The sequence below is a fragment of the Talpa europaea genome, assembly GCF_964194135.1.
Source record: "Talpa europaea genome assembly, chromosome: 4".
NCBI lineage: Eukaryota > Metazoa > Chordata > Mammalia > Eulipotyphla > Talpidae > Talpa > Talpa europaea.
This window is the reverse complement of record NC_140070.1, coordinates 14095675-14112379: the sequence shown is the minus strand read 5'-3', so window position 1 is coordinate 14112379 and position 16705 is coordinate 14095675. Positions and strand designations below refer to the sequence as shown.

The 16705-nt window shown below is 43.3% G+C and overlaps 1 protein-coding gene across 1 annotated transcript; it reads right to left on the bottom strand.

The window, feature by feature from the left end:
- Positions 1-460: 460 nt before the first annotated feature.
- MFAP3L (microfibril associated protein 3 like) lies at positions 461-16178 on the bottom strand (the record flags this gene model as incomplete). The annotated part of the gene is made up of 2 exons (XM_084231855.1): positions 15590-16178; positions 461-1392 (listed from the first exon to the last, which is right to left on the bottom strand). Exons 1-2 carry the CDS (start codon positions 15882-15884, stop codon positions 461-463), a joined length of 1227 nt encoding a protein of 408 aa, XP_084087981.1. The 5' UTR covers positions 15885-16178.
- Between the last annotated feature and the right edge of the window lie 527 nt (positions 16179-16705).

The following is a 16705-nucleotide window of genomic DNA, read 5'->3' as shown; positions in this document are numbered from 1 at the left end:
AACAGTGACAAGTAATAAAAAGTGAGAAGAAAGTGCAATAAACCCATGTACGTGCATTTGCTATTTCAGTGGACCTATAATTGTTAAAAGGAAAAGCAATGCGGTGTGCATTGGACAGGGCTCGTGGGCTCAGAATGTCTTACAGTGGTGTATTCTTTGCCAAAAGGGCATCACCAATTAAGGTATTTGGCAGAGAATAGCCTCTAAAATTCGTATCACCTGGACAGACACCTTCTGTCCTTTCTTATCGATTCTGCACCCTGCTGTTGCTGCCTCCTTCTCTACTGGGAACCTTCCAGTCACATACACTGCAGGCGGTGTTTCCCCTCTTAGGATGGCATCACTCCAGCCTAAGGGATGAGCGTCTCCTGGTAAGGCTTAGCGGCAAGTGCGGACTACATCGGTACTACAAGGAGCAGCCCCTGATTTTCTTGATATGCATAGCTTTTCGGAGTCGATATTAGACATGGCTTTCATAAGTAATGCAGGTGTTTTTGTCCGGGGCCACCGCCGGGTCTGGAGTTTCCAGGGGGGTGGGCGGCAGGTCTCTCGCTGACCCCTCCACCGGTGTGGGCTCTTCAGACGTCAGCTCGGTGGATGTCACGTCGGTGGAGGGCTCCCCAGAGTCGTGGGACCGCTCGGCAGAGGGTTCTGTGTCCTCTCCATCTTTGACTTCAGGTTGAACAGCCGCCTGGTCATCCACGTGCTCCTTTTTGGCCTGGGGGTGAACGGACACCTTGATGGCAATCTGTTGCGGCTGTTCGTGCAGCGACGAGGTGTCTGAGTCAGCGGTGGGGGAGTCACTGCGCTGCAGGGAATTGGGGATGGTGTAAACCTCGTCCCGGTCGGCGGCCTCCTGGCCTTCCGGCGTGTGCCGCACAAAGTTCTGGCCCTGCTCCTCCAGCCCCACCACCTCCATAATCTCCTCCATGATGGTCCTACAGTTCATAATGAGGGGCGGCAGCGGCACGCTCCGGGCAAGCTCTTCGATATAGCGGGCAAACTCCATGGTTTTGAACTGAGTGACTTTGGCAAGCTCTAGAGTTTTGGCTGAGGTGATGATGGGGATGCGCTTGGCGATCTCAAAGGCCTTTTGCAGCTTCTCGGCGCCTTCTGTCCTAAAGAACTCGTTGATGGCTTTCTCAGTCTTCTTCAGGTGGCTGCTCATCATGCACAGGCGTGTGATGTTGAGGACCATGACCACGGTGAAGGCCACGAGGCAGACCACCATGTAGTAGACGCCCATGTCTCCCGAGGTGAAGATGACGCGCAGGGTCACCGTGTTGTTCACGCTGCCATAGGCGTTAGAAGCCACGCACGTGTATTTACCTCGGTCTGAGAAAGACACCGTGGTAATGTTCAGGAGGCCGCTGGCATGCATCTGCCATTTTCCTGTGGGACAGGAGAGGAGAGAATTCAAGCACTACACTACAAACCGGGCTGCTGCTGCTGCTGCTGAGACTGAGAACACGTCCTCAGTGTGCTTGCTACGTGCCAGTGACGCACGTTAACTCAGTGAGTCTTCACTACCCTAAGGTGGGTAATAATACCTGCCCCATTTTACAGAGTGAGGAAACTGAGGCACAGATTAAACTACCTCCCCATGGTCACCAGTTCCAAGTAGCAGAGACAGAAGATGAGCTTAAGCTCGCGAGGTTGTATTTTTAGCCACCAAACCCTCTGGAATAACTGCACATCCCAGTGAATAACAGTCATCTGGAAACTACTGTGTTCTTACCGAAGAATTCCTTAACTGCAACATGACTTCCTAATCTGTCCTTGAGCATGACTCTGTGGTACCTGTGTTTCCTGGGAAGCTGATATAAGGTATTTTAGGATCAACACAAAATCTGTAGTAAATCAAATTATAATTGTTTACTTGGGCTTCTCATATTTGTGATTGAAGTTATGCTTGTATGCTCTGTTAATGAAAACATAATTTATGCACTAGTTTTGAGAATCTACAATGAACTACCCATACTGAAGTTACTAGCAAGCAACGTGAAGATTCTGAGGCTCAGTTTGAATAGATATCACTTTGCTTTAGCCTTGCAGATTAGTAGCAAAATGCACCAAGTAGGAAATAAGGATCACAGGATGGGAATGCATGCTGAGAAATTCAGCCCTTCCCTCCCTTTAGAACCTGGAGCATGGTGGGATTTAGCAGTGCCCTGGGAATGAGGTTCTGAAACTGGTAAATCTCTGGATTTCTTTTTTAAAGATTTATTTATTTACACAAGAGCTGGGGTCCAGGCCAGAGGCGCAGGACGATGAGAGGATGCACCAGAGACAGAGCAGGGAGCAGAACAGGCAGACAGACCAAAGTACACTGCTGAGGGGAACAGTGGGCGAGACAGGAGAGGTCTGCCACACCATGTGAGTAGCTCCCCGGCTGGCTGGGAATTGAACCCAAGCTGCAGAGGCAGCGGACAGCTTCACAGTGCGGCGCTCAACCCGCCCTGCCACCGGGGAGGCCCCTGATTGGATTTTTTCATTTGCCTGTCTACTCACAGGTCAGAGGGTCCCTGGGAAACAGACCAGGTTTGACTTCCAGGTCTTGGATCCAAGCTCTTCTGAAATCCTACTACCTCCTAGACTTTTGAAGGGGAAGGAAGGTGCAGGCCTCCAGGGAGTGTAGGGATATTTTTCCATCAAAGCACTCCAGTTCCCTAAGCCAAGTAGAGAAACCTCTTCTGAGAGCCGGGGCAATGCAGCATGTCATTCGTTCCCTTTTAAGTAACTATTCTTGCATTGTTTTCCCTGCTGCCCCTTTCTGGCAGTGACTTAATTAAAATTAAAAGTCTGGTACTTCCCTGAGCAACAAGTACCATCTTAAAAAATCCGGGCACATAAGTGAACAGGATCTCAGTGGACAGTGGAATGAGGCAACAGATGGCCCTTCTTTATTCCAGAGTCCTCTGCTCCGAGGAAGGTTCCTAAGGAAACTAGATGGAGTAGTGAGGTGCCTTCTCAGGACTGTAGTTCCTCCTTGCTGCCATGGCGAGTCTGGCAGGATGCCTCTTGTACGCTGTCACATTATTTGGCCTTCTGAAAGAACATCTGTGAAGAGAGGTTCCTGGTGTCCCTGAGTAACCTTTGTCTAACAATTCAGTCAGTGTCTTTTCCCAAAGAGCTGAAAACACTGGTTTGGAAAAAATCTAGTGAGTTTTCAGTCTCTTGTGAATGTGTATGAATGGACAAGCCTACCACAGGTGTGTGAAATGTTCTCTTATTCAAATGGGACAGGGGCAAGCCTTCCACCCCTTTTACCTCCTGGACATGAATTTTGATACTTCAGCTGCAGATTTATTTGAAGACATAATGATGTGAGGCAAGGGAAATTATCAATTTACTTTTTTTAAAATTTAGATGTTGCATAAAAGTGGACTATAGCAGGCAAAGGGAAAAAAATTCTAGTTGAAAGCATATCTATCTCTATCTATCTATCTATCTATCTATCTATCTATCTATCTATCTATGGTACTAGGTTTTTTTTTTTTTAAAGATTTATTTTATTTATTTAGACAAGCACTGGGTACAGTCAGAAGCGCGGGAGGGTGAGAGAATTCACCAGAGCCAGAGCGGGGAGCAGAACAGGCAGAAGGACCGAAGTACACTGCTGAGGGGAGCAGTGGGCGACAGGAGAGGTCTGCGTGCCATGTGGGGACCCTCGCCCAGCGGCTGGGGATTGAACCGGCGCTGCAGAGGCCGCGGGCAGCTTCGCAACCCAGCGCTCAACCGCTGCGCCACCAGGGAGGCCCGGTACTAGGTTCTTAAGACTTATAGTCTGTGATTATATTTACCCTCCTTCTTATCTTGGAAAATATAGCAGGAAATAGAATGGAAGAGGGTGAGAAAGTGAGCTTATCTGTCTGAGAAATGGTTAGGATCAATTTGTTCACCTCCTAATCCCCCACTGCCACTCCTTTTGTGAGGAATTATCTATAAATCCAGGACAGAGTAGTCTGAACCTGGGTATAAAGAAAAGGAGAACTAAACTAAGAAGGCAGGCATCCGATGATATAAACAGCTTTCTCCTCACTCCTATAATAGTTAGAGAAATATGAAATACCTTTACAACATATCAATGCTTTATTGACTATTTAAAAATGTTTCTGAACTTGAATATTACAGTTATTTTCAGGAAAACCTTAAATTTTCTGTTGAGATATACAGATATCCTGGACCCAAACAATTCAATTCAGATAACTTAAGACATTTCAGAGTAAGACCCTATACTGTCAAAAGGGGCAGAGTCTGGAATCAGACACCATCTAATCAGGTGACATTGTGGTTCGCTTGGGGGATACATGTAACGTGTGCTGCAGATAAATGAGAACTTAGGAGCATGCTGTGCTTCTTAGCCCAGGGCAGTGGTTCCTCAGACTAACATTGTTTTGTATACTTTACTCAATAATTACCTAGTGTGTTCTTTTAACTGAAGAAGTCTGAAGCTCACCAAGTATCTGCAAAGTGACTATGTTTGCTTAACTACAAACATGACAAATAGGAATCTGTAGATGATGATCCTAAAGCAGATGAGTTTTCACTTATAACATGAGCTGCAATATCCAAGTTAAATGACTAAGGCCACATCTCTGTTGTCAGCAATTTCCTGTTTCTGGTCTATGACCAGGACACCAAGACATCTTTTCTCCCCAGTCCTTTCCTAGATTCTTCTTGAAACAAACATCATATTTATTTTATGCATTAAGGTAAGATTAATGGCATTTGGGTTTTTTCTCTGGTATGATGTAAGATATGACCTGGATTAAACATTCTACTACAAAATCATAAAGCAAGTCTTTGGAAGCTAACACACACACAAACACACACAGAGAATGTCAGAAGAGCTAAGATTCAAATGGCAAGGGTGATTGTACATCCATATCTCTTGTTTTTAAAAGGATGATATATATATTCATTCCTCCCCAGGAATCGGGCTTTTATTTCCTCTCAGTCTCAGCTTGACCTTTGATCAGGGAAAAATAAAATTTAGTGCATGTTCTACCACAACATACAGACTTGAAAAACCATAAAGATGGCACAGATTCTACTTCAGAATTGGTCCTTCCCCATCTGCGTAAGGCCTAAGCTCGTGAGTATTCTCCATACCTGCTGCCCAACTGGGACCAACCTGAGAACATTTTCTGAGCTGCATGTCACCATTCACCCGTCTATAAATACCTTACCCCTAGACTCATTTGGTAGGGTCCCCACTTTAGCTGTCAGAAAGTTAAAGGAACAAAAATACCTTCAAAGACCATCACAGGAAACCTCCAGTGCCACACATGAAGCGGAGACACACACTTCTGCTCCCATGTATTTTGTACCAGGAGTGGGAATGTCAGAATTATGTGTTGAATTTTCATTAAGCTGCTTTAGTTCAGCACAAATAAAAATCTAAAATGTCAGCAGCTGGTGCCAAGTCAATTCAACATGCAGTGATTTGGGAATGAAAAAAGGCAGATAATTAACCATTACTTTCTGAATATAAGAGGAAAGATGACGTGTAAAACAGTCCCTCACACTCTTGATGACCATTCGCTTATTCATATCCTATGCCTTGCTAAGACTGCATCCTCTCCCCTAGTGTCCCCCCAACCTTGGGATGTCCTTCTCCACCTCCTCTTCCCTCCTTGGCCCTATAAGGTGGAAACACACCTGAAGGCTTTGGGCTTAAATACTGACAACTGGAGGCTCCACTTTGTTATAGTCCTGAGATCTGTCATCCTTCCCCAAGAAACTTCAGCCCAAGAATCACACCTGTTATGAGCCAGTTACCCCACTTCTGGATATTTACCCCCCAAATATGATAAAACACTAACTCAAGAGCTGTATGTGCCCCCATGTTCACTATAGCATTATTTACAATAGCCAAGAGCTAGAAACAACCTAAGTACCCACTGACAGTGGACCTGGTAAAGATAGGATGAACACAATGGAATACGACTTAGTTATTTAAAAAAGATGAAATTTTGCCATTTGCAACAAAGATGAATCTAGGGGGCATTATGCTTAGTGAAATAAGTGAGATGGAGAAAGACAAACACGGTATGATATCACTCAAAGCAAACAGATGAACTAAATAAAAGAAAAGAAAACAAAACAAAAAACGCTTTTAGACCAATTACTGACTACCAAAGGGAAGGGGTAGGGTCTTGGGTAGGCTGGGTAAAAGGGGTCAATTATACGGTGAAGGGTAATTGGACTTTCAGTGGTGAGCTTAATGTAGTATATACACACAATGAGCTTTTAATGATGCACACCAGAAACATAGTTATAAAAAAATGTTACTTCAATTTAAAAAATGAAAAAAAATTCTAATGTGAACAGCTTCCAAGTAAGTATTAGAATAACATGGTGGTTGACAATCTCTCCTTTGCAAAGAGAAAAGCTACCAGATGTTATGTTCAGCTGTGCTGTGGTGTGTGTGCTATGCTGAAAACAAAGCTGATGTTTTCAGAAGGGCAGTGATCTTTTTTTTAATAATCTTGTTCATGCATTCAGTGAACAAATATCATTGAATAAATTGTCCATGTACAGGATTCCGTGCTAAACAAGTGGAATACTAAGATGAATAAGATGAGATCACTGACTGCAAAAATCACCCAGTCTAAAGAGGGACAGAGACTCTAACACCTGCAGCATCACATGGCACAGGGACGGGCACATGTGAATGGGCACAGGGCCTCCAAAGGGGAGGACAGCGGCGAGCGGCGAGGCAGGCTTCTGAGAGAGCCGCAGCCCTGAGCCAGGTCAGGCTGGGGTGGTTCAAGCAGGAGGAAGCATGGGAGCAAGACTTGGAACCTTTATGGACAGAGGGGGTTGGGGAAGCATATGAGCAAAAAGGGGAGCTACTGTGCGTTGCTGCAGCTGACAAACCATGCAAAAAGCCAACCAGGGTCAGCGTGGGGACAGGACTGGAGCGGGAGGCAGGGTCTGAATGTTCAAGAGCTTTATGTTTATCCTGTGGAGAACAGGAGCCCCTCCTTCTTTTGAACCTCATTTTCTAGGATTTTACCCTTGATTTCTTTCCTAAAGATGCCACAGGATCTTCCCACATGCTTCCTCTCGGCCTGAAAGCTCTCCTCCCTACCTGGCACATTTCTAGCTCAGGTAGACACTACCCTCACATGTCACTGTGCTCCCTAAGAAAGCCTTTGCTGATTCCTAATTAAATAAGAAGCAGATGCTGGAATACATGGGAATTAAAAAAAAAAAGATGTCATTTCAAGTAAGTGGGGAAAGAATATTGGAATTACAGTTTATCTGAAAGAAAAAGTTAAATTTCTATTTTATGTGATACACAAAAATAAATTCCCAAACTCTGAAAATCTATATGTAAAACTGTAAGTATAAAATTTATAGTGGCTATAAGAACATTTTTGTATCCTTGAGCATTTTGAAATATTTTCTATCCTTTAAGCATTTCAAGAATCTTGAAAACAAAATTGTGAGGGAAAACATTGATAGATCATATTTCTCTCCAATTAAAAATGTGTGCGCTATAAAATATACACACTAAAAAGCAAAAGACAGAAAATTCTAGAATTTCTGACATATGCATATGAACTGTAGACTGTAAAGAACTTTATGTAAATCAAGACAAATAACCTAAAGGGGGAAAAAAAAAGATGTCACAGAAAAAAACAAATGCATGAGTGTCCAAGCATACCAAGCCACTAGTGAGTGAACTATAATTAAATTGAAAGAGGTTAAAGTATTAAAAAGAAAGAAGAGACTTCAGGTAACATTTTACCTTTCAGAGTGCCAGAGAAAATGGTCACTGATTACTTATTATGTTCCTCGGGGATCGGGAAGGATGCTCCCTGACAAGGCTGACTGGAGTTCGGTTGGTAAAGTCTTTGGAAGATTGATGTGGAGGCAGCTATCAAAATTTTTAATGAATGTAACTTACAACCCACTTTCAGACTGGAATTCTTCAAATCAGGCAAACCTAGATTGACTATGAGTGTAAGAAAATAAGTGAATGCAAAATAAGTCCATTTTGAATAGTTTTCCTTCCCAGGGATATGTTCTAGCCTTTCCTCCTCTGCCAACATTCTCTGTGAACAGCCTGAAAACTTGGTCCGGGGTGAGGGAGGCAGCTGACTGGGAGCCACTGTGCTCACCTTGGGCATGCAGAGGCGGATATCAGTGAGGTCACTGTCATAGGCCAGTGCCAGGGAGACGGTCTAGCGAGGAAAAAAGTGGATCAACAGCGTTGTATGGCTACTATTAAGCCTGGAAGCATCAAGAAATTCTCCAGCCCACAAATGATTGTGTGCAATATCCCAATGGCACTCAAATCAGAACTGTGGCTCAGACCAACATCTTCCAGTCACCTTATCGCTGCATAGAAATGAGCAGCAACACCACCTTCTGGACCTGCACAACCATTAAGGGAGGTGAGCACACAACCTACAGATACCGTGATTACAGATTTTCTCCCAATACCATGTCTCCTGAAATCCTAAATCTTTACTTTCCAGCTTCTGAGGCTCAGATCACTAAGCCTTAGAAATTAACATTATATCTAAATGCCAGTAAGTTCTTCCAATTTCCCTCAAGTTACTTATTAGAAGAAAAGGATTTCTCTTTCTTTGGAGATGCCTTTGTGTGAATGTGTAAAGAAACCGACCTCTGTCTACATCGCCAATGAGTGGTATAAAGGGAAAACTGTTCCCAATCCTGTCTTGCTCTTAAGCATCACACACCCATACGTTTCTAGGAGAGTTAAATCTGCTCAAAATGGGTAGGTTTTTTCCTTTGAAATGACTTGAATAAGAATGTTCAGGTGGTGAGAGTTCCAATGTTTATGCAAACGAGTATAACATTCACCTAAATGACCCTCTTCCAATAAGAACAACATGTATGCATGTTTGTGTCTATAAATGTGGTGCTTACTCTCCAAGATGTGAAATAGAGGCCATGAAGAGCAAGGATCCATGCCTCTTTACAAAACGTAATTGAAAACAAATTTAGCCCTGTGTGGCTGCACCTGTTACAGGGCTTCTGTGATCGACGACAGATCCTTGAAGCCACTGCAGAGTCAGGGTATAAACATCACAAGTTGCAAGGGCTCTTATACCCCCATCTTCCCCTAATTCTCCCAAGAGTCCTCTTCAGAGAGTACTAGGGCAGCTCTAACAAGCTATTTCCTCCATCATGTGGAGCCAAGGTGGCTCAGGATAATACCGGCATAGCTCAGCTTTCAGCTCAGGAGGGTGGGGGTGCGAGGACTGTGCTGTTCAGAGTCACAGTTCTGCTCTGCTTAAGAGTTATAACTAAATACCTGCCAAGAATCTACTGTCTCTTCATTTCTTGGCCAAGGAAACATCTGACCCTCTGCAAATATGATCAGGTAATTTAAATTTTTTTTAAAGGGCCAAGCATGTAATTCCCTGTGGGTTAGAAATAATCTCTTCTGAGGGTAGCCAAAGATGATCTCAGACAAGTACCCTTGGCTGGGTTCATATAACCAACCTCCACTTTGGGAATGTCAGCTATCATCCTTACCTGAGGTGCATCTGGCAGGGTCTTCTCATGAGCATTCTAGGCTCACATCCCAAATGGAGCACAACTCACTGAGAAACACTGTGAGTGGCTAGTTATCAGGTTCACCCTAGTTTGACTCAATTTGGAAAATGAACCAAAGTATAATACATTAAACCACTCTTATGGGAAAACATGTTATGGGTTCAAACAACTGACATGAAGGTTCACTGTGGAGTGGATCCTCAGCTACCTGAGGGCTGCTGTTTTGGGTTACACAGGGCTTCTCAACGTTGACATTACTGAATCTGAGCATCAGGGAGATCTTTGTAGCGGGCTGGCCTGTGCACTCTAGGATGTTTAGTAACCCCTGAGTGGCTTCCACCCACTCAATGCCAGCAACATAATCTCCCCCCTGCCTCCCCTTACCCCACCTCACCCCCAGCTATGGCAAAATGTCTTCAGACCTTCCCACTGGTCATGTGAGGGAAAGTAGGCCCCTGATGAGAACCAGTGGGTTAGGCAAACACAAACCTCATCCTGTACACAATACACTTAGTATTTCAAACTACAACCTCTTCTCCAGAGGTTGCATCTGGCAGGGTTTTCTCACGAGCATTCTAGGCTCACATCCCAAATGGAGCACAACTGGGTCCCTGTATAGACATTGGGTATCACTGGGTCCCTGTATAGACAAGGAAAAGGGCGAGTTCTCAGGCAGAGGAGATAGTCCACATCTGCCATCAGAGCAACAACATTATTTTGAAATTTCATATAATATATAAGGAAAAAGTATATACTTTGTAATTATTAAAAGTCTTTTAAAACATTGAGATAATTAAGACAGTAAAAAACTATGAGACATACTGTATTAATAAAACAGATTTAAGCACTTGGAATTTATGATTGTGATGACAAGGAACCATGTTACCAAGAGCCGTTGCCATTTACTGACAGCTTGGTATGTTCCAGGTAATATACAGATCATGTAACATAGTACACGATAGTTTGTAATAAACAGGGTAGTCAAAAAGGTAACAAGAAAGGGTTATCTCTTATTTTCTAGATGGGAAAACGGAAGCTCAGAAAATTTAACAAACTTGCTCAGAGAAAGACTGTTATGGGATTCTTATGAATTTCCAGTAATACATTCATAATTCCATACATTTTTGTCTGAAGCCTTTTGATGAATTGGTTTTTTAAATTTCTAAAAAAAACAATGTACTAGAAGAGGGATTTGGTATAATATTTGCATAGGTGACATACTACTTTGCCTTTCATCTTTGAGGCAAAGGATGATTTACAACTCACCCCCCCCACCTTTTTGTATTAGGATACACCTGAATTAGGACAACCTGAATACTTGGTTGTCATCCTCTGCACCATAGTTAAAAGGCACTTCATGGTCTATTAAAAATTTTTGTGAAAAGTAGAGATATAAAAACAATGGAGCCATATAAATGAAACCCAAAATTGAAAATGAAGTGCACAAACCTAGAGCACTAGTTGTGATAATTGTGACTTTCTGCAGTGCAGCTAAGTTTACTCTGCGCATGTTCATTCTGTAGATAATTCTTCATGGTTTTGGTGACAGAATGCTACCACGATATGGAAAACAAATCCCAGAAAAGTCCAAAACTTAACTTTAGAATTTAAAGCATAATTGCTAACAAGTCCGGCATGTTTACAAAGGTCTACATCAGCTGACTTAGGGGACATGCTGATTATTTATCTTCTGATCAAGGTGCTAATGTATATTTAAATGGTTTAAAGTCAGTAAAATGCCACAGCAATAGTACCCTAGATAATTAGTATCTGAACAAGTGGGGCTTTTCCATAATATTTTCTGGCAACTACTACGTATTTCTACTCACCTCCAAAAAAAGGAAAATGGAAAACAGCATATTCTGTGGCCATTTGTGGTTACTTGTGCTATTTGAATTTGAGTTATTTCTGTAATCTGAGTGGTGAGCTACCCAAAAAAAAAAAAAAATCCCTCCAGAAATAGATTATACATTAGCCTCTCCTGATCCTGTAGCATTCAAGTGAAAAGCGCCAGGGAAGCAAAGCAAACCAAGGCCTGCTCCTGCCACTGAAGGAAATAACCTCGTTCTTTCTAGGACCAGCAGAGCTGGCGGGAAGAAAAGCAATGTCACTTCACTTTTTCAGCACAAACAAGAAATGGAATTGTCCCTTTCCAGGCAAATCACAAAGCTGGTGGTGGTATTGTCCTAGATAAACTCACCAGATGATCTGGAAGACATCTGTGGTGTCTGTGCCATGTAACACGTGGCCACACACACCCCGACATGTCTGTGCTATGGGGGGGTTCCAATGCCTCTTCCATCCAGGAAGTCTCTCCTTCACTCGGTCTGGGTTAGATGATCTATAATATTATTACCTCCAAGAGCTAAAAGGTGACCAGATGTGGGTGAGGCACAGAGAAATACCAGCTTGGCCCCTCTGGTTGTGTAGTATCCTCTCTACTTACCTGAATTCTCACCTGTAGGCATAAGGATTAATAATACCTAACCACTGTGCTTACTGTAGGGATTAGAAATAATGTAGTAACTTGGCACAGGGGCTTACTAAACAGTAGGGGTTGTCTGTATGAAATTACACTAATTTTTCATTTTGCTTTAAACAGTAGTCCTACTGTATCTAGGTAACGTTTCAGGATATTAGCGTTTTTCATACTATATTCAATCACCTCTTTGTTCAGTTATAACTGAAACACTGCTCCATTTAAACTTCTAGCCTATCAGCCTGAAAACTGAAATCTAAGTCTTAGGTTCTATTAAGACTTGGGGCTTTTCTCCCAACAGAAATGAAGAGTTAATGACTAGGGATCTTCTCAGTTCTGGCACTAAAATTCTAATGTTTTATGATGAGTCGCTTATTTTTGCTGTTCCCTATGTTTTGCTTAGTTGTTAGGTAGTGTTTTCTATATTACCCTGCATTTCTTCTGAAGTTACTATTATTATACATTGCAATTACGAAAGCCGAGCTGGAACATCAAGTACTAGTATAAAGAGTTCTTTTTAAAAATATACAGTGCATCTTATGGGATTTTAAAACAGCTGATTTATCAGGCTGCTGGCTGCGAACATGGTGAGTGTCAAGTTCTGATGGAGAAGTTCTCTGTGCCAAAGGCCTCTCTGACTTGCTACCACTGGTTCAGGTGTTAACGACAGGCACTACTCCAGACCAACTGAGCACCCTCAAAACAAGAGAACTCAGCCAAATGTGACTTCTATCTAGTTCAGCCTTCTACTAGACAGGTGAAGAAGGCAAAGCACAGAGTTGGCTTGCCAAGACTCAGTCAATAGTTAAAACAACCTTGTCAAATAAGACATCACATGATCCCTTTGAAGCAGTAGGGTACTACTTCAGGACAACATTCTAGATGTTTGAAATTCATGCCCCAGCAACACGCTGTTTCCATGCGTTGCTTCCTCTTTAGAATCAGGGGCTCAGTGTCCCTGCCACAACTCCTTAATACCTGGTGATAACCTTTGCATGAGGGGCTATGTGACAGGCAGGTTCAGGACAGGAGGCCTCCCTCCCTTCAATTCAGTCACCTTGGTAGTCCTCGCAGTGGCCCAGCCCTGGAGAAAGACCTGGTGAAATACAGGGACCTGAGCGTAAAGATGTTACCATGGTTACTGCCCCCCTTCACAAGTGTGATGTCACTTCCTTCTGATTTGCAGTCTGGGAGGAAGGAGCTGTAGGAATGGAAACCAGCTGTGGGCTAGGGGTGGTCTTCTCTCATCTTTCCACCATCATGAGTAAGGGTTCTAGCCACAGCCACTTAATAATAACAGGACCTTGGGAACAATGAGTAAAAGAGAGGTTTGGACTAGACAGGGGAAGACTGTCTCTAATGTCCCTTCTAATTCGAAAATTTCCGTGGTCCCCTAATTTTACCTTCTAGGGAATGACTTTTACTCTCCTACATTGAACATACACACATCTATCCATGATATGTACTATTTTTGACAAAGGGGAAAGATTTGTTATGCTACCCACCCTTGCCTGGCTAACCAAAGGCAATGCAAGTGACAGCACACAAGAGCCGAGATCCCACATCGCAGGTAGGGAGGCTTCCAGCAGCCTTAAGCATTAGGAACACACCTGTGAACCAGAGATATGCAATTGCAAGAAAACTCCACTCATTTAGCTCCTAGGGTGACACATAAAGCATTCGCCTCTTGTTTTTTTCCCAGAGCAATTAAGATTAAAGGAGGGAAAGAGATTAAAAATGTAGGTTTCTTTGGAGCAGAAACTCTTCTAGGGATGGTTCATTGGTTAAAGGGCTTGTGCAACGAGCAGGACAATATGCATGGAAGGATGGCAGAAATGAGGAAGGTGCTATGTCAGAATGATGTTCTTTTTTAACCCTTGCCCACACCCCCTACTTTATCATATGGTAAATACTTAGGAATGTACATGAGCTCCTTGACATCCATCAAATCAGACTTGGGTTTTCAGGAAATTGCTTCTCACATCTGAAACAAGAAATGTACTGACTGATGGGCCTCCCTGGTGGCGCAAGGGGTTAAGCACTGCACTAAGAAGCAATCCGCGGCCTCTGCAGCACTAGTTTGATCACCGGCCCGCCAGGGAGAAATCCACATGGTGCAGCAGACCTCTCCTGACTTGCCTGCTGCACCCCTCAGCAGTGTATTTCAGTCAGTCTGCCTGTTCTGTTCCCTGGTGAGTGCTCTCACCCCTTGTATCTCTGGCCTGTACCCCAGCTCTTGTATGAATAAATAAAATCTTTTTTTTTTTTAAAGAAAGAAATGTAGGGCCTCCCCAGTAGTGCAGCGGTTGAGCGCTGGGTTGCGAGGCTGCCTGCAGCCTCTGCAGCGCCGGTTCGATCCCTGGCTGCTCCCCGGCTACTGGAGGAGGGTCCCACATGGCGCTCAGACCTCTCCTGCCGCCCGCTGCTCCCCTCAGCAGTGTACTTTGGTCCTTCTGCCTGCTCTGATCCTCTCTCTGGCTCTGGTGAATTCTCTCACTCTCCCGTGCTTCTGACTATACTCAGTGCTTGTATAAATGAATGAATGAATGAATGAATGAATGAATGAATGGATGAATGAATGAAAGAAATGTATTGACTGATGGTACCCTATCATTCCTAACTCTAACTGGAGTCTTTTGTGAAGTGAGCTCAGTGGGTGTTTAATAAGGTGATTCACACTTTTTGGCCAGAAACTCATTCATTGAAAACCTAGCATTTCCCCCCTTCTGCCACATGTTACTTCTTGCTTTTGCATCCCCCTTCCTCCTTGGGCTCAGCTGCAGCCAACAGTCTGGAAATTTCAGCACAGAGAGATTGGTAGCTGATGGCTGAGAACTTGCACAGACTTCTTTTAAGAAGTGTGGTCTTTAAATCCACAGCCAATGAATTAAACTGATAAAAACAACTGTACTATTTATAGGAGCGAGCTCCATGAAACAAAACTCCCTGGTACAACAAACATTTAGTGAGAATCCATTTCATATTCATCTCTATAAAATTCTGTATGCATTCTATTACAAAACTTCAAGAGGCCTTTTAAAAGGCTTCAGTGTTTGCCCTTTGTCTTTTGAGTCAAAGAGTGAGACAGAATGAATCAATCACTTCTTCGAATCCTTAAGGTTCTGTATTTCTCTCTTGCCTTTGGAAAACAAAAGGAGCTCTTTAAATGATCTGAATTTTCAATGGTTTACTCAACTTATGAATTGAATTTTGCGTAAGAACAGCTAACACTTGGGCCTCCCTTGTGGCGCAGGCAGTTGAGCACAGCACTGTGAGGCTGTCCGCAGCCTCTGCAGTGCCGGTTCGATCCCCGCTGGCCTCGGAGTAACCCACATGGCTAGCAGACCTCTCCTGTCTCGCCCGCTGCTCCCCTCAGCAGTGTATTTCATCAGTCTTCCTCTTCTGTTTCCTGCTCTGTCTCTGGTGAGTCCTCTCACCCTCCTGTGCCCTGGCTCTTGTATAAATAATAATAATAATAAAAAAAAAAAAAAACAGCTAACACTGAGGCTGACTCCAAGGTCCAGGTTGTTACTGTATGACATCTGACACAAGCTGAAAGTTACTTACCTTCTCCTTGTTCCTCTTCCTCCTCCTCTTTCAGCAGCTTGCCAATGGAATTAAACCACTTGAATTGTGGGTCAGGGATGCCATAAACACTACAGTTAATCAAGGCACTGTTCCCTTCCTTGACTATGATATGGTCAGTTCTGGCAATGATTGTGGGTGCAGAGCCCAGGGCCATGTCCGTGCTATTTAAAGTGCTGTTCGTTACACTCTTAGCAGTTGCTAGAGAGGATACTAGGATTAAAAAGGGCACAGAAGGTAGAAAGCACACAGGCAGATGGCTCTTCAGTCCATCCATCTTCTTTGCTTGCTCTGTAAGGCAACAGAGATGGTTTGCCAATGGAAGCTTCTATCGGACAAGACGCTGTTCAAGGCAGGCCATGGGTCAAACCTGTCATGGATCCAGAGAGATAGTTCTTGCTTAAGAACCTGTGTTAAGAAAACAAACAAAAAAAAACAGAAAAGCACAGGCACGTAAATATTAATATTCATATGGTAGTGTCATTTATAAAATGTTAGAAACTCAAGCAAAATGCAAACCTACATAACTTTAAAACATTAAATTCAGATGTTCTAAGTGCGACATGAGATTTTTCACAGGAATCATAATTTATAAAACCATACAAAATGTATTTATAATTTAGAAGGCTGTAAATTATAGACAACATAATTTTTTAATTTTTGCAAGTGAAGCTTATCACTCTTAGCAGAAACAATTACATCTCTTATGTTAAGTTGATCTCACATTACTTTGGGGATTCAAAACCTGATTAGGTTGTTTTTCATGCCAGATGAAAAGGTGTCTTTCCACCCCATTGCCCATCTTCGTTGTGGATGACCTCATCATTTACCTGGGCTGTTCTTCAACCTTTTCCATCAATACGACTTCCAGTCTATATGTGAGACTGCAGTGTGGTGCCTGCAGGCATTTAGAAGGGCTGCACCACAGCCAGTCCAGCATTCTCCTAACTCCCCATTATCCCTTCCAGACACGCCTTTCCCCTTTTGTGCAAAACTGTCCTGCTTTTTGAGTTGCACTCTACCTAGCTCTTCTGCTCATTGCAGTTGTTATCTATGACTTCTGATAACTCAATTCCCTGGTTTCAATCTTAATCTGCC